At 43.0% G+C, this 24018-nt stretch overlaps 2 protein-coding genes across 4 annotated transcripts; both read left to right on the forward strand.

Annotated features, from left to right (window-relative positions):
• Positions 1-2882: 2882 nt before the first annotated feature.
• Positions 2883-12796, forward strand: fhdc2 (FH2 domain containing 2). 3 transcript variants are annotated; one of them, XM_044364580.1, is made up of 12 exons: positions 2883-3106; positions 4263-4861; positions 4973-5034; positions 7331-7433; positions 7686-7771; positions 8037-8137; positions 8427-8497; positions 8714-8821; positions 9199-9269; positions 9535-9652; positions 9832-9996; positions 10100-12796. In XM_044364580.1, the coding sequence occupies exons 2-12, from the start codon at positions 4385-4387 to the stop codon at positions 12053-12055; spliced, it is 3318 nt and encodes a 1105-aa protein (XP_044220515.1). In that variant the 5' UTR covers positions 2883-3106; positions 4263-4384; the 3' UTR covers positions 12056-12796. The 3 variants fall into 3 exon arrangements, with proteins under 3 accessions (XP_044220515.1, XP_044220517.1, XP_044220518.1); XM_044364582.1 differs by lacking the exon at positions 2883-3106 and adding an exon at positions 3492-4131; XM_044364583.1 differs by lacking the exon at positions 2883-3106 and adding an exon at positions 3492-3979.
• Positions 12797-15442: 2646 nt separating this feature from the next.
• Positions 15443-19170, forward strand: rhogd (ras homolog gene family, member Gd). Its single transcript, XM_044363849.1, has 2 exons — positions 15443-15524; positions 16127-19170. Exon 2 carries the CDS (start codon positions 16156-16158, stop codon positions 16729-16731), a length of 576 nt encoding a protein of 191 aa, XP_044219784.1. The 5' UTR covers positions 15443-15524; positions 16127-16155; the 3' UTR covers positions 16732-19170.
• The last annotated feature ends 4848 nt before the right edge of the window (positions 19171-24018 follow it).

The following is a 24018-nucleotide window of genomic DNA, read 5'->3' on the forward strand; positions in this document are numbered from 1 at the left end:
CATACACAAGGACAACTGCCCACAAGCATGCTCACCATCTTTGGGGGAATTCAACTTTTTTCACAACACAAAAGACACACATGTGTACTCACACACATCCAATGCTAAAAATGTTGTGACACTAGACAGCTTGGTAAACACAGCAAAGCGTCAGCTGTGCAGTTAGGACAGTCTATGAAAACAATGTGGGGAACAGGGCTCAGTTGTGCCTCTTGTCTGCTCTCTCAATCGATGAAGTCCAGAGAAGCAGCAGCCAATATTCTTGCAAAAGCACATAGTGGAGATTCTTTAACAATCAATGTACGGGAAGCTTAAAAAACTGAGAAATAAAGGAGAAAAAACTAACCCCACATGTCCGTTCTGACTAAAATGAAAACTAAGAAAGTGAAAGCTTCCACAGATAGCTCTTTATAGCGTGTTTTCTTTCTCTGCAAGTTTAAGTCATTGTCTACACTTTCATCTTTCTGTCTCCATAATGTTTGTATCATCGTCTAATGTCCTGTCTGTGAACCCCCTAAGCAGTGGCAGCAGTATGTGGAAGCCTCTTTGTGTGTATTTTACTATCATCTATAACATATGTATGTGTAGGAGTGGATATACTTCCAGTTCTCATATATGGAGCAGTCATGTATGAGTTATTGTGAGTGCAGATGTGTGGTGTTTGAGAATTTGGGAAAAAGAGGGCAAGACGCAGAGATAGACTGAGTGTGGCTGTGTTGTCTGTCTCTTGCTGTCTCTTCTTATCAGGCCGGCGGTCTGACCAAAGCCAGAGATCCTTGTCAGGCTGTTCTGACTAACTGCACGTGATCTGACTGCAGCTGGGAAACCAAGAGAGATCTGAGGAACCTGGGTTTGATTAGGAATACCTCCCCAGACCTACTGTCCCAGTCTGGGATCAGATCCAGGTGTGTGTGTGTGTGCATGTTTGCTCACACACACACTATGTCTATGCATGAGTTTAAAAGCCCTGCAGAGCCGCAGTCACACTGACCTATTTACTCCACCATGGAAATGGCCAAGACCCAGGAGGCAGACCAGACTCACCAGAGGCAGAATAACACTAAGCCCTCATACGGTTACATCAATAGTTTCACATGGAATAGTTTTCAGCCATTTTTACACGCCGTATAAATGGGGCATCTGGGATAAAAATCTATTGTATTGATTTCTTCACATCCGGATTCATTTCTACATTGTGAAAAGCCAATTGCAGCAGAGGCCACTGTATAGAATTTGATCACCGTAGCAAAAGTTCTGTGGAAAACAAATGCGATTTTGCTGGTATGCGTGTGTGTGTGTGTGTGTGTGTGTGTGTGTGTGTGTGTGTGAGCACCCATTATTATGTATGTGTAAGTTAGAGGAGGAGGGAACTAATAGCTGTCACCTTTATGTAACCCTTCTGGGACTTCAAAGTGAGATTAAGAAGGAGAAATGGTGAAAGGCTAACACTTGGTGCATAGCTGCAACCACCCCATCACACTAAGGACTGTGTTTCTTAACGTTTGTTGCTTTGAGGTCCCGTGTGTTAATCCTTATTTCTCCAAGGGTGGTAGGTTTCCATAACACATCAGAGAAATGTCATACCGCAAGATCAGGACAAACATTTATTTCTCACCATAGGTCTACGCAACGCAGTTTAAGTTGAATGCATGGATTCCCTCTCACATTCAAACTGGCTCACACACAAATCTTACACATGAACACCCTCATGCACATTCATTCACTAGAGAATGGGCCAAGTGAAGCACAGGCTCTGAAGCTCACTGTTATGCAAAGGGGGACCGGCTGGGAGTGGGCATGTAAACACATCACAGACTGTTTTGTCTCTTGCAATTTAACCATCTTGGTGAAACAAGTGAGGGATGCCAAGTTAACTCCTTACTATTCATTAATCACTGTCGCAGTGCCCGTGTTACATGAATGCTGGCATAATATGTGGAATTGTGTAGGGTTGTTCAGGCCCTTTATGGACTATAAAGCAGACGTCTCTCAACAGTGGCATTTCCTTGTATTCTGAGAAGTGCACTGTACTCTGAGAATTGAGTGACTGAATAGAAAGTGAAGTTTCCTGAGAGAGGTTTATTCTGGCACTGGTACACTAAAACATGCCCTGCCGCACAGGAACAACAATGGCCAGATCTTTAGGGTCGTAACCCCCTAATTACTGCAGCCCAAGAGGTGATGACGACTGCCTGTCAGCGTGGCCCGTGAAAAGGGCTACCTGAGCCGGACCAGGGAGCACCAGGTGACATGAGCCAGGAGCGCTCCAGCACCTCGAATGAAAGGTCGGTGTTATGGGTCTACATCCCAGCACCTGGACCATTTCAGCACCCTAGAGCGACTTCTAGCCTCTTGGCTTTCACCTATGCCCCGTTTTCCTCTGTTTTTCCAGGCTGATCATAGTTCAGGGAGGAGATGTGGACATCATTTCCCATGTCTGATAGCCATCTGCTCCCTCTCTCAGGTTCGCAATAGCATACTCTTCATAGCCTGATCAAGGCCTTCTGCACCAATTACAGATCAGAGTCCTACCTACTATGATGATTAGTCTGAAATAGAGACTTATCAAGCTGTCAATACAGCTCCTGACAGCTGGCAAGCTTTCATGTGCAATCGTATCTGGACCACACGAGGTATTAAGGCAATTAAAACAATCCTTACAGATTAAAGAACCGTTTATAAAGACGATGGTTATTGTTTTCAATTTTTTTCATCCTTTGTAACTCAAACATTCCAGAAATTCAGCCCCATCATGACATGTAAAGTCTAGAAGTGGAGTAAAGTGGAGTTCAGATCGAGCGCACCCCCACCTGAAAAACCCCTAAAAATCCGCCCATGGGAAAACTGGGAGGATACAATAAAGGCATATCAGCGTGCAAGAGCGCGCCTGCGCGTCCTGGATGAGCTGTGTGGAAGTTTCCCCGCAAGTTGAGAGACTGCAGCGAGTGGAGCGGCGTAAATCACCGGGACGAGGAAGACACAACAAACCAAAACAAAAAAAGTGGGATTGAAGCGTATATTTATCGAGGTTCCACGTAAAATTAAACCTGGATTTCTTGTTGGGGTTTGTGGAGTTACTTCTCTGGAGAAGTGCCGTCCACAGCAAGTAAGTAAAATAACTTTATTATTGTCTGGAATCAGATACATAGGAACAACGTCAACGGCGGTCTGTCATTTCACTGAGGCATCGTTTTTAATGTTAAATGAACTTAAAAGATACAGAAATATACTGCCTGGTTGTTGTAAACCTATACCAAATATCAACATGAAAAAATGCTGAAAAGTTGTTAAATCTAAATCAAAACCAACTAAAGGAGGCAAACGTTGCATGTTTAGGCTACTGTAATAACGTATAATAACAATTGCTCTTTGTGTAATCTTCCAGCGAACTCTTGAGCAACTGGTTTGTCAAATGATTTTTTGCTTGTCAAGATACAGATCTCGTTAAATGATGAGATCACCGGCGGCGGTTTGTGCAGCGCGCTCGTGCGGCGCTCTGTGGAAGAGTTTGGCAACCGAGCGCACCCCCTTAAAGTTTCCCAAAAGTTATGATTCACTTAGAGAGCGCAATGGAGGGCGACGAGGAGGATTTGTTCTCAACCAAATACAAACTCATGCATGATTCAAGACTTTGAACCACAACACCTGAGACCTCTGATTCATTCCTAATTGCTTTGCTAATCCTGCTTGAAACTTGCTGGTGCAAGTGCGCGCAACGAGTTTTCAGACGTCAACCTCCCATAACGAGAGAAGAATATTTAAAGTCATAATTTCTGAAGCTGCTGAAGCCCTCTACTTTTTTTAGGCTTGTGGTTAGCTGTGCATCTTCCCACCTCGCCTTTGGTGTCTCCGTGTTTTCTAATTAAAAGGGAGAAGGTGCGTGATGGAGGCGTGTGTGCACGCGGCCAGGTGAAACTGAACAGGATGGGACAAGCTGCTTCAAACAGCCTGCTGTGGGGGAGAGAGCTCATTTTGTTCAGTTAGTACCTTCCTACAAAAAAACGCCTTGAACTTCCATTGAAAGTTGAGCCAGGGGTTACATTCTTAGCTCCGACTACTTGTCAATGCGCTGGAGTCATGCTAATGAAAGGAGAAGTCAGGCCAGGTGTTAGACAAACTTACAATATTCAGGTGAGGTCATTGGCCTCAGCTACAAAGAGTGGCGTTCTGTTGCAATACTCTTGGATAAGCCTGATTTCCTGTCTCTTTCTGTGCTCAATAATGTCTGAGATAAGATTTTTTGTTGTTGTCTTGTTTCCTAGGCTGGAGTTGTTGATGGACCTTTGAACTAGAGCTCACTGGAGGCTGGGTAAGACGTCACTGACTGAGCAGACACCGATCACCCGCCAAACACCCCTCCCCTTTAACAAACCCGGCGGCCTCTATGCTCATCAACCTGACTGTAGCCATCAAGGAGTCTCGTGCCTTTCATGGAACACTGCCTGCCCTCCACGCCGCTGCCCCTGACGCTGTGGAAGTGACAGCCATGGATTCACATCCGGTGCTGGTCGCCCCACCGCCGCCTCCCCTAGCACCTCCACCACCTCCACCTCCTCCTCCTCCCCCTCCTCCTCCTCTCCCACCTCCACCTGCATCATCCTCGCCTTTTAGCCGAGCGGACAGTGCCCGTCGGAGCCGGCTGAGGAAGCTTAACTGGGAGCGTATCCCCAAAGAGAAGGTGGAGGGGAGGAAAAGCGTGTGGACCGGGGCGGCCCCGGGCGAGGACGAGTTCCCAATAGACCTCCATTCTCTGGATGAGCTGTTTGGTCAGAAGGACAGTAAGCCTCAGGACAGAACCAGCACCCTGAGACGCCGGTCTGCTCTGATGCACTGCAGATCCTCTCAGGACAAGTCAGAGGAGGTCAGATCATTGGGATACCAGTGATGTTTTTCTCATTAAAGGAAATATACAAAGATAGTGAGACTTCTTCCTCTTTTGTTGACCTTATATGTGTCCTTTGCCTCTTTACAGATCTCCCTACTGGACTCCAAACGCAGTATGAACATTGGAATATTTCTTCGCCAGTTCAAGATGTAAGCTCATTCATTTCTAACTAGAGCTGAAATGATAAGCCGATTTAAAGAATTGGTTGATCAACAGAATATTAATCTGCAACTATTTTGGTAACTGATTAATTGTTACAGTCATTTTTTAAATGCTCCAAATTCACTGGTTCAAGCCTCTCAAATGTGACTTGCTGTTTTATATCATTTAGGGCTGCAACTCACAATTACATTCATTATTAGTGATTAATCTGCTGATTATTTTCTCTATTAATCATTTGGTCTATTAAAAAATAGTGGGAAGAAAATGTCATTCACATATTCTTAAAGCCCACTGTGAGGCCTTCAATTTGCTTGTTTTGTCTGATCAACAGTCCAGGAACTAAAGATACTCAATTAACTGATATATGTCGAAGAAACACAGAAAATCCTCATATTTAAGAAGTTGGAACCAGAGAAGGTTTGGCATTTTTGCTTCTAAAATGTTTAATAGATTATCAAAATAGTTGCTGTGATTTTCTGTTGATCAATTAATCGACTAATCTTTGCATCATTGTAAATTCAGAATCTACAGGTTTTGGACTGTTGGTCAGACAAAACAATGGTAGATGACATCACATTGGGCCCTGAGAAATTGTGATGGACCTCTGTCACATTTTTTCATTTCATAAACAATTAGTCAATTAATCAATTATTAAAATCATTAGTAGTAGTGCAGCACTATTACTAACAGTGACCAGTTTCTGGGTTTTTTTTTGCATTTCCTGGAGGTCGCTATCAGTCAAAATTGAAAGTAGCTCAAAGAGCAGGAAACAGAAGTGTGTTCAACTGTGCCCAGGGGAACAGTACTTCACTTGAGTGGAAGTGGAGAGTGTAGCCGTATATCAAGGAAGGATGGATGTGCAGTTTTTGTCAGAAGTGTGAGGACTCATCGGGAGAGAGGATGACTGGTGTCGGGGAGGGGACATGAGTATATTGCAGGGGACAGGTGCAGGGGAGGGTGCACCCTTAGCAGCTGGACTAAGCGTCTTAAAAGAGGGTGGTGAGTAAGTGGCCGGGTATAGCCCTAGGAGTCAAGAGTTGACACCTGCTGATGCCCTTAAAGAGTGTCTAATAGTAAAGCTACCCCCTACAGAGAGAGACCCCACTGGTGGCCTGTCATATTCATCCATCCCTTAAAGCCTCTTTAGCATGTTTGCCTAACTCAAACAAAGCTGCAGTTCTCATAATGAATGGGTCTGTTTTATAGTTGTTAAAGCACACTTACATGGAGTATGACGTCTGAATCACTCAGATTAACTTTTTGATGTTGGAAATAATGACATATTAAACTGTTGCTGGTAGAAATAAAGGCTAAAGGAAGTGCTGAGTTGCTGTATTGTCATGCCTCCACGTGTGCATGAAATGTTCATGGAGACTCAATTGTGCGGGTCTCAACTGAAGAGCGGCTTTCTTCTAAACTAGATTTGTCAAGACTTGCAGGGAAAGCCATTATGTGAAAAGAACCTCTTCTGTACAAACATTGGAAGCTTATTTGCCCTCTAAACCCTCCTCTACTAGACTGTTTTAAACAGAGATAGATCTACTTTTGAAATGTGGGTGTAGTTTAAACAAAATCCAGTTTTGTATTGTCAGATATCAGTGCCTGAGTAGGCACTTCAATATCTCATTATGTGTTATTTATAGGCTATGTCATTCAGTATTTAGTTTTCAATAGACTGAATTGGAACAAATAACAAAAAGCGTTTTTAAAGTGAGGTCCTGAAAATGATTTATCCTTAATCCAACTTAGATTCTTAATAGGTGGACCCAGAATCGTGATTGTGATTGTCCATAAATGAGGTGAATATGTTGGAGAACAAAGATCTCATAATGGAATATGACTGTGTGTGATGGGCTGATAATGGAAAGCTGCTGGAGTGAAGGACAGATGTGTCAATGAGAGGAAGTAAATCAGAGGTCAAACAGTCAGCCGGATCAGTTTCTTGTCTTTCACCTTGACATCCCAAGGCCCTTCAGACGTTTGCCTTTTATTTGTCCAGTGGATATGCAACTTTGCGTCGCCAGCGCGGCGTCAACCAACCCTCTTTCCCCGACACTTTGGCTGATAAGAACAGGATAAGCCTCAATATTGTGTGATCATGGCAAAACAAAGAGCTGATACCGTTCATAACATGGGTTTTCCTGGGGGTTGGGTGTCTGGGGGTTCTTGCCTTTTCTCAGGCTGAAAACTGTAGGACACCACTGCCGGTCTACCCAAGATAGCTCCATCGCGTGTTAAAAATGATGTCATGCTTACAGTGTGTCTGTTGTTGTTTTTCCACAGGCCTGCGAAGGAGATAGTTGAGGATATCAGGCATGGTGCTGGGGGCCGTTACGGAGTGGAGAAGCTCACAGAACTCTGCAAATTGCTGCCTGACAATGAGGAGGTAAAGTGCCTTTTCTGTCACACAAATACAACAGTGACAACCCCTTTCTCCTCCCCTCCCCCACTCTCTCCTCTTACTCATCATCTGGCCCTGGTTAGGATGATCAAAAGTTTGCCATTACACCATGTCGTATAATGTGGTCTGTTTCCGGAGGAGTGCGGTGAAAGATATTGGAATTGACTGTTAACGGCATGTTGGTTTTAGTATTCCATATTGCTTTCCAGATTTGACTCAGCATCTGTTCTCTCTCAGGAATCTCGCCTGAAGAGGTTCAGTGGGGAGCGTAGCTGGCTTGGAGAGCCTGATCTTTTCATTCTGCTGCTGGTGGAAGTCCCCAGGTACACCTCACCGTAGCACTAGATAGGATATAATTATCAAGCATGTTCCCAGTACAGATTCTTTGTTTTTCCAGCTTGATTTTTAGCTTTAAAACTGCTGTTTTTATCTGTTTATTTTAATGAGACACTTACTGCTCATGTGCTTCTCTTTGTACTGACTTGCTTATTTAAGTGATGATTGATCAGGAGTGCCTTTTCATCTCCATCATCACTCACCCCTGCCTGTTCATTCATCCATCCGTCTTTCTCTTTCCTCTTCCATTAGTTTTCGGCTACGTTTGGATGCCATGATCCTGCAACAAGAGTTTGACCCAGCTGTGACCTCTCTGTGTGTGGCAGCCAGATGTCTGAGGGAGGCGGCCAGAGGTAAAGTAACAGCAGGGAGTTGTGTACTCCACCAATATAATGATCTAGGTCTGTTTAAATGCTCCTATCTAGAATTAATCTGCTGTTCAGAGCAACTTCCTGATTTAGGAGAAACCTGCTTTCAGAAGCATTTTTTTTGTATGAAAGTTTAGTTTACCACTCAGCCCGAGTGCCAGTTCTTCAGAACAGTTGCTGACTCATTTGAAGGCCTAGCTGTCAGCTGTATACACTACTCATCATGTTTCAACCTTGAGGCAAAATATTGAATCTTTGTCTTTGACTCATCTAGAACTGCTGAGCTGTCCTGAATTACACTCCATCCTTCGTTTGGTGCTGAAAGCAGGGAACTACATGAATGCTGTGAGTGCTTCTTTATTTTATTTTTTTCTTTTCTTTTCTTTAGCCTGACAAAGCAGAATTGGCCCTTTTATCTGTGCACAATACACCAGGGGTCTGGGTGTGTGTTCAGGGGCGTCACTCTGACTGTGCACCTGGGTTTTGTATCATTGTTTGTTTAAAGTTGTCACGTTGTTGGAGTATGTTTGTGTTGTTCTGACCTTGTACATGGCTTCTCAGGGTGGATATTCAGGGAATGCCGCTGGTTTCCGAATTTCATCACTGCTCAAACTGGCTGACACCAAAGCCAACAAGCCGGGCATGAATCTGCTGCATTTTGTAGCCATGGTAAGATCTGAAATTTAAATATACAGTAGAAAAAGAAGGAAGTAAATATTATCAACAAAACAGGGATTAAATTTAAGAGTTGTTAGTCAAATGTGAAATGAAACACCCTCTTTTTTTTAGAGAAGTCAAATGCATCTTCTTGACAGATATTCAATTTATTTATTATTGATGGACATGAACTGGCTCGAAACATTCTTGGGTAAATTAGTTTTAGCACCATTTCTGCAAAAAACAATTGTCTCACTGCACAGTGTTTACAGAACAGACCCTCAAGCCAGACTGCTCCACATAGCATATCATTTTTGTCAACATTAGCGAATGACGTGTTGCATCTTTTGGAACAATAGCTGGATAATCATTTGTGTTTGTCGCCACAGGAAGCTGTAAAAAAGGACCAGAGTTTACTGTCATTTCCCAGCCAACTAGGCCATGTTGGCTCCGCCTCCAGGTCAGTCTCTTCCCAAAACCCGGATTCCATCATGTCAGATAGTGATCAAGGCTCAGGGAATACACAAACCCCCTTAATAACACCAACACACCCCAACAGACTCCTAAAACAAGTGTAAATTTACACATTCTTGTGTCAGAAAAAGGCACCCAGCTGCTATCAGTAGCTTGTAGTAGTTGTATTACTTTTCATCATGCTGATGTTACCGAGCAATTTCTCTACAGTTCTAAACACAATTGCGTATTATATAACTTCTTGTTTTCAGGTTGTGTGAGGAGTCTGTACTGGAGGACTTATCCAAGTTAAAAAGCAGAGTGGTGGCGCTTAAGGCAAACATCCAGACTGATGCTGAGATTCAGCAGCATACACAACCTTTCCTGGAGGTATAACATACATTGTTTTGATGTACTCATTCTTCAACTAAAAGTTCAACACACCAGCCAGTATCTTATCCAGAATGTAACATGTTTTTTATGAAAGATAATAAATTGGTAGGGTAAAGGATATGAAGACATTAGTGGAAAAGGTGACTGTAAAATATGTCTTTTCCATCTGTGTGTAGGTGGCTGAGGAGCGGCTGAAGGAGGCAGAGGATGAGGTGGAGGGCATGAGGATGTCAAGTCAGGCTTTGGTGGAGTTCTTCTGTGAGGACGACAGCACTTTCAAACTAGAGGAGGCTTGCAGGGTCTTCCATTCATTTTGCCACCGCTTCCAAAGAGCTGTCCAGGTTAGATCCAGAAATTGAAATGGAAAAGTCTTACAGAATTAGACACACAAGTTGAAGTCATTACTAAGCGTCACTGACAAATGATTCTCTCCTTTGTCTACAGGAGAATGCAGAGCGGGAGCTGAAGGAGCAGAAACGGCTGGAGCGTCAGCGTGAGATGGGGGGAAAGCGCCGCTCTTTGGCTATTTGTACGGGGTTGGACTTGAGCCTCAACCTTGCCAGAGAGCCTCACATTCAGGAGAACCAAGATGAGCTGGAGAAACTCCTGGAGAAGAACTTAAGCTACACTTGGAGTCGTCGTAGCCTGAGGAGCTCTGATTCCCGCAGACACTCCCAAACCCTCCAAAGCGATGCCCATCTCCATATCACATCGATACCTAAGAGCTTCCCTGAGCTGGGCAGCAGCCCGACGTCAGCCAGTTATCACTCTAATAGCTCCTCTGACCATGAGACCGCTGCTGTGCTTTGTAGTTCTCCGGAGATGGATGGCACGTGTTCCCCTGTTGATCAAGGAAATGTTCTGGGTAGAGGGAGCAGGGCTCAGCCCCACCAAACAACCAACCAGAGTATGGAACCTTCATTTAATCATTCTCAACATGGACGTGGCTTCACAGTCAAGCAACAAGGGCCAGAGAGCATTTCATATGTCCTACAAGACCAACTGAAGGCAACAGAAACATGTGGACTTAAAAAACAAGCTGAGATGTCACGTGAACACATGGCTTCAATGAACATTGAATCATCACCCAGTCCCTGTACAAACTCTGGTGCTATAAACACTGATACATCTTCCCTGTGTGGTAAAAGCCAGCCTTCTACTCAAAGACATAGTTTTGGCCTGCCGCTGACAGACCATAGTCATCCTCTTCAGAGTAAATCTAATAGCTCTTGTGTTGATGAGTCCACTCCTCAGTCTGTTAATAAGAGTGGAATTCTTTCTCAAAGTGACAGCACGGCTAGGTCACTCAGGTACCAGAGATCTGAGAGCCAATCACAATCATCCATAAATGCTTCAGATAAAGTAGAGTTACAACCACCGAACAGAGGGACACCTACCATTACAAGCGCTGTGATGCCTTTACCTGATGCAGGCCTAATAAAGCAAACAGACACAGAAGAGGCGTCAACACCTGTAGAGGAGAGCTGGATGCCTTCCAGTCTACCAGAGTTCAGCCAGTCACAGCCAGGAGAGTACTCCGACTTAGCAAGTCCTGAGAGGGAGATTGCAAGGTCATACTCCCGTGTGGGTGAAACACTGGAGTGCCACACTCTGGTGAAAGGCCTACGATCCTACGATGCCTTGTCACCCCCAACATCCCCACTACCACGACCTGCACCAAGCCTCTGCTCCAAGTGGAGGAAAGAGAGAGAGGGTGACTTTCGAGAGGGGACAACTCCAACGTCTCCTACATCAAAGGAGGAGACTCGAAATATGAAGAACCCTGTGCGTAGTGGGATAGGGGCCAAGAGGGGACTTGTGTCACGTGTGGGACCTTCCAATAGCACAGGCATTCCTAGGGTGCGCTCCAAAACTGAGCCTTCAAATGGAGCCCCAGCCCCAACCAACCCACCCACTCCTAGCCGTCTGTCTGCTCCTCGCAGCCTATCCATGCGCTCGTCCCCTGTCACCCGGCCTGCTGCTGCTGTCCAGGCAGATGTGAAACGAAGTAATAGCGCACGTGAGAGGACACAGACTGTAAGTGAGCCACAGACTCCAGGAAAGTCCACTCTGACCCGCAGAGTCTCAGACAGATCTCTGCCCGATAAAGTCTCAGGCAACACCCAACCAGCCTTCGTCAGAGGAACTCCTCTCCGTGTGTCTAAACGAGTCGCCCCAAACTCTGAGACTCAGGTTCCCTCCCAGCCTCGCACTGCCCACAGCCCGTCCTCTGCCACAGCCAAGACCATACGCACGGCTGTCATATCCGCAGCCAGACATAAAACTGCTAAGACAACAAGCACAAGCGTCTCACCAGCTAGCTCTAAAATCCCTACAGCTTCACGAATACCTGGTCCCAAAATGCCTCGAGCTACTACAGCTCCGCCACTGTGGAGGTGATAGGAGTGAAAAAGTGCAGTTTGTACAAACGTCTCATGCCTTTATGGATTGCTGTCAAATACATAACTTGCAGGTCACTTTTGTGTCATCAGTAGATTTCTGGTCTTGATCATCTCTAGTTCCACTAAATTCTACTTCTATGAAATGGTTGTAGTGATGTGCTTCTACATTTGTGAGAAGCTACACTGATAGCATTTCATGCACCAGCAGAACAGTATATCCTCTACATCCTACCTCTTTTCACATCCATTTGTGTCCTATGCAGGCAATAGGATACTATAAGAAGACCCATCTTAACTGTTCATATGTAGAGCGATTCACATCAGTAAAATGCAGCCAAGTGAACACTATCCTGTGCCTAGTCAGTGCTACAAGTATGCTTTTAAGAATTGTAATCTGGGAAACTGTTTCAATCTCTCTGGCATTTAATTTTATTTTAGGGAATTTTCCAAATGTTTTGAATACTGTGATCCTTCTGCTAAGTGATCGTTGCGTTATCACACTGTCTCTACAGTCTGAACTGAACTCGGTACAATGTTGAACTCTTCATCCTCTTGTTGAGACGCCTCATCGTTCTGATGCACTTTACAAACTGAAGAGGAGGCCGCAAGGAGATGATATATGTAATTTTTGTTTTATATAAAAAGATTCTATAACTTTATTGAATAGCATTGCGTGTTATTCACTGTATTACGTGGATTTGTAAATAAGAAAAGACGAATAAATGCGGTGATATGGATAGTGGTGTTGTTCCTCTCTGAAAAAGGTGCTCATCAGCCAAATTAAAAACTACCTGTTTGTGTGTGTTGATGACATATTCTCACAGATGTTTTTTTTAAATTTTGTATTCAAGGCGAGCACTTGCTTTAACAGCCTTCACGTTCACGGTCCCCACTCTTCCTCCTCAACTTCTGCTCTTGCATCTTGCTGTCCTCTGTCTTCTTGTCACCCTCAGTTTTCTCTCCCTCTCATCTGGGCTCTCTCTTACTGCATCTCTTGACACAGTCACCCCCAATCCTGTCAGTGGCTGTTGTCATGGAAATTCTACAGACGTCCCGGGGAATCTCCTGGCAGAATAGTGGGGTGCAAGGGTTGGGGTGGAGGGTGACTGTGGGTGTAGGGTCCCAGTGGGAATTCTCTCTTTATAGGCCGCAGTGACGCCAGAACCTCTTGGGAAAGGCAATAAACTGGTGCCTCTTTGTGTTCTTGAGTGTCCGGTTGTCGGTCAGTGCTGGCCTCTTAACCTGCCTCAGTGTATAGAGGTGACATCATCAGCGGGTCTCCAGGGGTGCAGGACAGAGTAGTCTAAAGTGAGACCTCTTTTAGTTGCCTTCGAGTATTCTGCTTGGATCTGAAAGCATTGGCTTAGAAAGAATAATGACTTGTCTAAAGGTGAATAAGTGATATATGGGCTTTAAGACCAGTGCTGACCAAAGAGAGGATGCGGTCCAACAGACAGGAGACAGGATTGTTTTACGTTGAGTATGTATGCATAGACAGTGACACACACAGTGGCATTTAATGGTGAGAATGTAGCAAGTTCAAGAGAAAAGGGTAAAGCCAAAGCAAGAGTGCAGGCGTCCATGCATCCAGTCTCCTCTTGAAAGGTTAACAGACTGGTAAAATCCAGGAACAGCCTCCCTCATTGACAATGACAGTTAAAATGTTGGATAGGAGTCTGTCAGGTCAGGAAAACACTTTTCAGCAGGTGTCATTTTTGAAAGACAGGTTGCACAGTGTGTGGGTTTACATTATTTTAAAGTGATTATTAGTCAATTATTGGAGTCATCAGGTCACATGAATGGAAAATGAAGTCGTCCTTTATCATCTTTGCAGTCCAGAAAGAAAGATATGTTGTCTCTTACACAGGAAAAATGTCATGCCAGACACTATTCATAAATCTGGCAGTTGAATGTGATACTGATTACAAGCAAATGTTTGTAGCTGAGTCCTTTGTCTGCATTAGTGGGAACACTGGTGGAAAGTACTTCACTTGAGTACAGTTGTGTACAAAGTACATGTATTTGTGTATTTCCATTGTCTGCTACTTTATACTTCTACTCTACTACATTTCAGAGTCACACATTGTTTTACTCTGCAACATGTATTTAAAATATGTGGTTAGTAGTTAGTTTGAAGATTAACATTTTACATAAAAAGTGTAAAATAAAACATGACACATTGTTACAGATTAACTATGCAACAGTATATAAAGTGATAATACTCCACCATGACCAGCTACATCATAAACATGCTGTTTACATGTTGATGCATCGTTAGTATTGATACAATAATCCAATCAAATAACATAACACTATGAAAGGGCCCATTCTGCATGACTACCTCTACTTATCTACAATTATGAGTTTGTGTGCTTTTACTTATATTGTAGTAATTTTTATGGAGGCATTTCTACTTTTACTTAAAGTCCCCCTCCAATCAAATATATATTTTTCTTCTTGTTCCTACAGTTGAATGTTTAAGCTTCACTGTGCAGAATGATGTATGTGCAGCGTTTGACTCTTGAAGGCTGTTTTCACATTCATCTGCTGAAAGTTAAAAGTTTTTCTGTGCTCACTGAAAATCCGATTTTTATGAGCAGGCCTACAATCATGATTTGTGACATCACAAATAGTTTGGAAGCCAATTCTGGTCCAATATTCAACTTAAACAAGTGTGATGTGGAAACTTGAAGCCTCCAGTGCACAAACATGGAGAATGGGGTTTTCAGTGAAGTAGGAAACATCTTGTGTCCAACAGTTAAACTTCTAAAATGAATTATATTTACATGAATAGATTCTGGGATTTTTAATGAGGGGGAAGGAGTAGATGCGATTTAAAGGATTTTAACAGTACAATTTAACTTATTTTGAGGAAAAATATCAGACACAAATTATTATTCAAAGTAGAGTCATTTATATGCATATATCTTGTCAAACATGTGTGGATGGGATCTTTAAATAAAATATATCAATACTTACTCCACCACTTGCTAAGTCACATCACTTGAGATGGAAGACAAATAATACTTTATTTAACAATTATTCTTCCTGTCGCCAAACTTCAGAATACAGTTTTCAACACAACTCACAGGGAGGTTTAAATCATAGAAACGTCTTCATCTTAACTCATATTATTCGTATTTCTTCATGTTATGTGTTCTATGTTAGTAAGCACTTTAAGTTTCACTATCAATGGAAGTGCAAATTAAGTGTATTATTATTATTATTATTATTATTATTATTATTATTATTATTATTATTATTATTATTATTATTATTATTATTATTATTAAAGTCAGAATGGCTTAACACTGCCATCTAGTGTCATGGAAACAACTATCACAAAATGAAACTACAACTCCCGGCTTGCATTGTTTCCGTACGTCTCTTTTTACGTAATGGACAGCTCCCCGGATGCGGCTGTGATTGACTATACCAGGCAAAAAGAGATCGAAAGCCAAGTGGCGGTAAGTCACAAAACCCTTCAAATTTCCTTGTTACAGCAAATTTCTACCTCTAGGACATGTATTAGAATAGAATGTAATTTTCCGAGTAACTTGTAGGGAGTTGTCGGGTCGTGAACAGACCTTTTTAACATGTGGCTTGCAAATTAACTTTCAACTTGTTTGCTAACTAGCTAGCTTGTTAACCACCAAAGGCGCTAGTTCCTTAGCCTGATGCTAGCCAGTGGGGAACGCCTAGTATCCTAAAGTGATCAGGGCGACAAAATAAACGCCAGAGAATCGCCGTCTCGCTTTCGATTCTATTGTTGTAGTGTAATCAATCACCAGTGATTTGAACTTTCCAGAAGTTCTTGATAAATGGACGGCTGAATCTGTAGCTAAGCTATGTAACGTTAATTACGTCGATGAGCTAATGTTGGCGGCGGCTAGCTGGTTTGCTAGCTGGGTAAAAAGCTGTATGAACTGTCTCTTCAGAGTTATAGGCCAGCAGTTTCTCCCTAATCAATTAAAGTTGAACAATTAGTGCCATATCATTTAGCTTAGCTTCACAGAGTTGGAGTATTGTAATTGGTAGTCACCCAGGTGCCCTTTTTTTCTGTTGTCAGGTGCTGCAGCCCCAGTGGTCGTAGGCAGGATGCAGACCATAAAGTGTGTGGTGGTGGGTGATGGGGCAGTGGGTAAAACCTGCCTACTCATCTCTTACACCACCAACGCCTTTCCCGAAGAATACATTCCCACAGTGTTTGACAATTACAGCGCTCAGATGAGCGTTGATGGCCGTACTGTCAGCCTCAACTTGTGGGACACAGCAGGCCAGGAGGAGTATGACCGCCTGCGCACTCTCTCCTATCCCCAGACCAACGTCTTCATCATCTGCTTTTCCATTGGCAGCCCCTCCTCCCATGCCAACGTCCGGCACAAGTGGCATCCTGAGGTGTCTCACCACTGCCCCAACGTCCCCATCCTCCTGGTGGGCACCAAGAGAGACCTGAGGAGCGATGCAGAAACGGTAAAGAAGCTGAAGGAGCAGGGCCTGGCTCCCACCACCCAGCAGCAGGGCAATGCCCTCGCCAAGCAGATCGGGGCTGTTAAATACATGGAGTGTTCAGCTCTGCTGCAGGAAGGTGTCAGGGAGGTGTTTGCTGAAGCTGTGAGAGCGGTGTTGTATCCAGTCACGAAAAAGAACACCAAGAAGTGTGTGCTGTTGTAATAAACGGTTCCCAGATTTGGACTGTGGAGGGGGATGATGGGGGATCCACAGATGCAAAGAGAGGCTGAGGAACGAAGGTCGTCATCTGGCTGCCTCCATGCCACCTCCAGCAGTTAAGACTTCGTTTTTCAGCTCTTCTGCTACTCCTCTCTTCCTTATTCATCTCCTGGAGGATTTCACGCCGTTGCCAACTTCACCAAAGTGACAATGCCAAAATGGGGGCAACAGACCGGATCTCCTCTATTTTTCTTACATTTTAACTTTTGATATTTACACTTTCTTCCAATTTTACATCTGTTCTAGATTTATAGCTTCTCTGCTTTGCCTTACAAAATGCTGATCATGGTTGTCACAAGCCATAATAACATCCAAACCAACCAACCGAGCTACCCTGTTTGACTGGAGAGAAGAGATCTACCTTTGTTCAGGTGGAGAAATAGTGACTACCTCATACTTCTCACCTAGGTTGCATCTCATGAGTCTCAAGCAACTTCACCATTATGAATGCTTTGACTTGCCTATTTAGATGTAATAAACAACCAAGTAGAGGGTGAGCAAGTTTTAATTTCAAGCAGCTTGAGTCCAGACAAGGTGTGATGACTCCCGGACAAATGCCAGTTCCCCTTAACCAGTATGCACAGATTAGAGTTTCAACTCTAAAGCTGCAGTTCCCCTTGTGCTCAGTCTGGCATGTTAGAGCTGTCTGGCAGGCTGTCCTTCCAGCCTCTCTCACTGCTCTCTCACTGCCACGCATGGAAGAGCCAGTAGGCCTTTGAAGATAAGCTGGACCCATTAAAAGCAGCCGACCATTTGCCCTCTTCAGTAATAGAGGAGCAGGTGTAGTAAGGCCTCTGCCAAATTAACCCATGCTGGTACTGGATTTCTCAAGCGGACGGTCAGAAAGTCAGGTTGTCGTACAAGCTCTCCTCTGTCTACGTCTTACTCTTGAGACTCACACCGAGTGCCATTAAAAACATGCCTAAGAATGACCTTTTTGACAGGGTGGGGGGTCACAGAGACTGTATTTTGTCTAATTATGTTGAATTTACTCTGTAAATTTACTCCTCAAATGTTTTTTAACCTACGAGTGCGGTTATGGCCAAAGTTGAATATATTTTTTGTAATAGCCTATGTTTATTTGATCAGTAAGATTGTTTGTGTGTTGTAGTAAATACTCAGATTTGTTAAACCAGAACTCCATGACGACCCTTTGTCAATTGCGTTATTGCCTTACATTTAAGGTCAGCAGACTATGACCACTGCATAATTGATTCAGTATAGCATATAATACCAGAATATGTTTAAACTGGCTTGTGCTAGGCTATATATTTCTTTTCCTATGTTGTCTGATTTAGTTGAATTATCACTTCGTCTTGGAAGAAGCAGTGTCATAGCTGCCTTGTTAATTTTTCTACCATGTAACAGCAGTGTATCTACAATATGATAGGAGCCTTTTATTTGGTCGGGTGCCTTATCTAAACCAAAGACCACAGCAGCGCTCCGTTGTCAAACCCGAAGGTTCTCATTATAGTGCCACGAGACCTTTTCAAAATACAGGTCCAACCAACTCTGGGTTTCACTTTTTGTAATTTTTCAGAAGCTTTCTGCTTTTAGTTCCAGCCAGTAAACACACTTGCTCTTGCAGCCCTCCTTTATGAGACGCAGGTGCTAAACTGACATCTCGCTCAGCAAGTCTGTATGCATTTGTGAAACAAGAGCGTTCACGGCCCACAGCTCTTAACAGATTGTGGTTTACATCCCTGCATTGCATGGTGCAGAGAGCAAAGGCACAAGCACAACTCGCACATAAAGTTAGCAAGTGCTGCGTTGGTGGAACGTGCCTTGTCACATCTGAGGATTTTTATACATTTTATAAAAATATTTTTTTAAGTAATGACTGGTTGCTCATTTGTGCTTACAGCTGCCAGTAATAACAGCAACCCTTTTACTATAGTTATCTTCATTTACTCATTCGAATGGATATATTACAAGTCAGCCTAGATTATGGCCTGTGTAAAGTTAGAATAAACGAAGTGCAACACGAGTGAGAGGTGTAGTGAAACAACAGCAATGCGTGGTTTGAGATCTGCCAAAAGATGTGTGAAAATTTCCCAGATAGGCGTGTGGAAGGTTGAATGTAAGTACACAATACGTCAAACTGTCAACTGTGGTGAGCTTTTTTTTTTTTTTTTTTTTTTTTTGGCCATGTCCTAATTTCATTCAGATAACGCTGTTGAAGTGGAACATACACCTGTGGGCTTTGTCTGTGTCCCGGAGCTGTATGCTACCGTGCGCGTGGTACTACGCTTTTACACTGGGAACTTGATTTGTAGAAATCTGTTTGTAATTGTTTTATATATAACAAAAGCATATTTGTATAAATGAACTAACAGTGAGATGATTTTAAATTATGCCAAATAAAATGGTGGTTAAAGCCAAGCGCTGTATTTGTTTTTCGTTTTTTTTTTTTTTTTTTTTATTTAAGCAGTGAAAGATTTACCCCGGCTGCCTTGAGACTTGACAATAACTAGCACTAACACATAATCAAAACATCACTTCACAGCTGTATGACAATGATGGAAGAATAAAGTCATACTGAGGTGTAGAACAAAACTGAGTCACACACTGACACACAGCTACTTGTATTTTCAGCTCAGGAAACCACACTACATTCCTGTAGAATACAAAACATAGTTCACTTTCTCTCATATAACGCTATTTCAATTACCATGTCCGAACACTAGATGGACACAGTCCTCAAGCTCAGCTCCATATCATCCACAATGAATGCCATTCTTCAAAGCCAGTTTTTTTTTTCCTCCCTTTTCTGTAGATTTGGAATTAATGATCTATACCCATCCTGTTTTCAGAGCCATCATTCAACTTAGCAGACACCCACAAGTTCAATCAGTAGCAGAGGCTTAAAAACTCAGCATGCTGCATACTTTGAAAAATTCCCTTGACCTTTATGGGTGGTGGCTCTGACAAGTGACAGATGTGTTGAACTCCACCAAAGGCTCATTACAACATCACTGCAGTAACATTCAGAGCTCATTTCCTCTGCGGTCTGTCTCTGAATGTTTTACAACCACGACAATGCTGAATGTATGTTTACAGCTTGTAAAACTTCGGTTGCTGCCTGTGATAGTCCTTGATGTATTATTTCAGTGAACTCTGCCAAGAATGAATTGAAAAGGCATTCAGGAAAAAACAGCGCTTAGAGGCATGCCTGAGTAGTGTGATGGCCAGATAGGATGAGAAAGGATGAGCGAGTGTTGCTGTCTGCAATACGCTTAACTCAGGCAAGCGGATTAATGAGACTTGGGTCGCTTAAGGTGATCCATTTTTAGGTGAGTGGATGACAACAGGCGTGTGATGTGTACATATGTCAGTCATCTCATAACTGTTCCTCCTCCCTTTTTGTTTATAGGAGTTAAATACTTCTTCAGTTCAGGCTTAAAATAATGATGAAAAGCTCTTATCATAGCAACAACAGGCTTATTCACAGTTGGCTGGATCATAACCAATAATTTTTAGGGTGTGCCCCAAACATGAACCCATTTTGAGTCCTTAAAATGAGTCCTGAAAAATGTAGATAAGACTTTAAGATGTGAACATGTTGGTTAATCTGTTGGTGGAAATCTGACCGTTAAAAGACCAGTTTAACAAGAAAATATGACATTCAGCTGTGGTATTATGAATTTGTCATTTGAGTACTAAACTCTATTAAATGTACTTTCACTTGTAGACTGTATGTAGCTGGAATAAAGACAAAAAAATGAATTGTATATTGCTACAAGTTCATAAAAGCATGAGTAGATTAAAGTCTAATTCTCAAACTCAGAGTGTTCAGACAGAGGAAAGATGATCTAATATAGCTAAGAGAAGACTTATGAGCTGAATAATGGTTTTACAATCAACACAGCTGTATCAACAATGATTAAAAATGTAATATTATCATTAACAATTAAGCAATTATTACATTAGGGAGAACTTCACCAATCAAGTACAAAAATGACTCACAGTCTAATACATTTGCTCATAATAAGAAAATTGGAATAATACAATAATGGAACTGCGAAAACATTGGAGACGGTGTGGGGTACAATAACAGCATTAACAATGCAGGAACATATAGAAAATGACACATATGTTCATGAGCCTGTTGCCTTGGTGCATGCTGGAAGGCCTTTCCTACACACCCACCTCATATACTGTAAATGCAATCATATTATATACAGTATGAGTGCTGAGCAGGGCCCATCCAGCTCTCCACATTTGTATTTATCTTTTTATGACACCAAACAGAACGGTGCACTGTAAATGATGTGAATCTTTCCATGCTGCATAGTCACACATGCACCCTTGTGTTTTAACCTCGCATGGAATGAGTTCTTCTCTTCTCTTCTGCGTTTTGATTGAAATGTACAGCTCAGGGTGAACCAACCAACAGATCTCCTTTCTTTGAGTGATCAGCGTGGAGCGAGTGGGAGTGCTGGCCTCCACCGGGATCACTCCTCAATCTCCCTTGTGCCTTTCTTCCTTCTCACTGTCCGTTTGATGATGTGCTGGGTAAAGCTAAGAGGCCGGGCAGCTCCCAGCACCGTTCAGTCAAGGAACTGGGGAGATTCCTCTTCTTCTCCTTGTCTAAAGATGAAAAAGCAAAGGCCTTGATCTAATACATGGCCCGCAGCTAGACCGAGACTGAGAAAGCTGCAGTTCTGCATTCAAATCAACCTGTTCCAGCAGAAGGAAAAGGGAAAATGAGATTGCAAAGGAACACAGAGGGGAGTGAAGGCTGTTGGCTGTGTTCGCAACAAAATAGTTCTGAGCCCCTGGGGTTATCTGAGGCAAAAAAAAAAAAGATCCATAAAACTGTACTCTCGGTTTAGAAATCTGTGCGCACGATTAATAAACCGTGCTCTTGGATTCATAATGCGGGCCCTCGAATTACGAATCCATGTCCACAGATTTGATTTCAATTTATTGTAAAATGAAAAGTTGCTCATTTCATTTTACATTTCCAGGAATATATGGCTGAAGATATTTAATATGAAATCATTCTTACACCATAGAGTCTTCCACAATTAATATTGAGCCACGTCATCCAATAAAGCACCTCAGTGTTGTGTGTGTATATGTGTGTGTGTGTGTGTGTTTGTGCTGGGGGGAGGGTATGACTGAAGGCACTTTCAGGGACACACATCAAACTTAAGACGAATTGATTGGGGATGGCTTGTGCAATTGGGGACAAAAGCTGTGTACAATTGGTAAAACTTTTGGATTGGATTTTTCGGTCGGTGGTTAAGGTTAGTGTTAGGTTTAGGCAAGTAGTGGTTATGGTTACATGGTCTCCCTATGTAAATAGCCCAAAAGTGACATTAGTAAACCTGTGTGTGTGTGTGTGTGTGAAGGGGATGGACTCCATGAACACACACAAAATCTTAATCAGTTTGCAATAAATTACGGTTTTGTAATTTAACCTTCCACTATCCAAAACTGACAAAAGTGGGCCTCAGGGGGGTTCTGTAAGATAGGACTCCTCGGGGCGGACAGAGAAAGTGTGCAGTGCTGAGACAGTAATGAAAAGACAGCAAAAGTGCATAAATGATGATTGAGAAATCAGCCAAGTTGTTTTGAATGTAAAATGAAGGCAAGAGGGTGGGGTAGAGGATGTAAAATTGATGGGTAAATTAAGATAGAACAAGGTGACCTTTTCTACCTCCTGAGGTCATCTGGACTGAGCTGTTGGTTTAAAGGAGTAGTATGACATGTAGAGAAAGACGTTTATAGACTTTTTGCTGAAAGTTTGATGAAGCTATTTCCAGTCTTTACGTTCAGCTAAGCTAACTGGCTGCTGGCTGTAGCTTCATATTTAGCATACAAACATGACGGTGCTATTAATGTGTCCCTTGGCAAGACAACAGAATAAGCACACTTCCCAAAAATGTCAAATTATTTCTCTAAATGAGCAGTTTATTCTAGTGTTTACATCAATATTCTCAGACAAAGCGGAACCAGCCCAAATGAAGACCTGTAGGCGCTGATCTATTACGAGAGTGTAAAGAGAGAAGCGAGAAGAGGAACAGAACAAAGAGAAGAAAAGAACACACACCCAGGTCTACTTAAGTATTAATTATGTTGATTTGCAGCTTGGAGGTGGGAAAATGCTGCCTGTGAATCATTGAAGTAACAGCGCTGGGAACAGAAAGTCCTCAAGTGCCCTTCTCGCATTCTTGTTGCTCAAACGCTTCTTCTGAAAACAAACGCAGAGTGAAACCGGGCTGATTAGATGTCCCGTGTATGTGGCCGCCCATTGTTGATGCGCAATCCCTCTAAATCCACAAGAGCCTGTTCACACGCTGTCATTCACTGATGTCTGTATCACCGCAGCGGGGAGAGGCCAGATGGCATGAGGTGCCAGGGCAAGTCAACGCTGACACTTTTCAGAATCATGCTCACACCCTCTCGGGTCTTGGAGTGATGAAGTGAGAAAAGGAAAGAGACAGAAAAGGAGAGATCTTTGTGGGATAAACTGTGGTTAGATGTAAGCGAAGCGAGTTAGAGCTTTGTGGTTCTTCATTAAGATTGGATGGGACATGTGACTGCCTACACGGACCACACACAGAGAGCCTTTTGCCCTATCCAATTACCAGCTATGACTTTGGTGTTATGCTCTGTCTGAGCTGTCATAACTCTAAAAATTACAAGACAGCGTGAAACCAAACATTGTGAAGTCTAAACAAGCCACATTTCCACATTCCTATCCTCTCCCCCCACCCTTTCGTCCTCTCTCTGGCTTTAGTTTGCTTTCTGTGTCAGCTATCCCGGGGATCCATCAGCAAGTGAGTGGAACCTTTTCACAAACTTGTCAATGCAGGCAGCGAGCAAAAGGTCACTCAGCAATTTAGGCTGCGTGGTAATAAACCCCACCCCAACGCTGCCAACTCTGAATACATCTGTAAGCCTCAGCCAAATGAATATGCAACTTGACGGACGCATAGAGCAACCAGACACTCTCTTGATGTTTGATTGCAGCTGCTGCGGAAACAGCGACACATATAAGAAGGGTTGGTGTGTCTGGGACTGTGACCTCCGCCTGTGTCAAGACAGAACATCCTGTGCCACCTTGGTTACTGCAGCTCTCCTGCAGCGCTGTGCCTGCTTTGATCTCACTCGTTTCGTCTTTGAGAAGCAGATTTTACCGTTCTGCTCACATCGCAGTAGATTGTATGGTTTAACCAGGTGGAAAATATTTTCTAGAGGAGAAGGGAGCCCATTTTTCTT

The sequence above is a fragment of the Thunnus albacares genome, chromosome 10, assembly GCF_914725855.1.
Source record: "Thunnus albacares chromosome 10, fThuAlb1.1, whole genome shotgun sequence".
NCBI lineage: Eukaryota > Metazoa > Chordata > Actinopteri > Scombriformes > Scombridae > Thunnus > Thunnus albacares.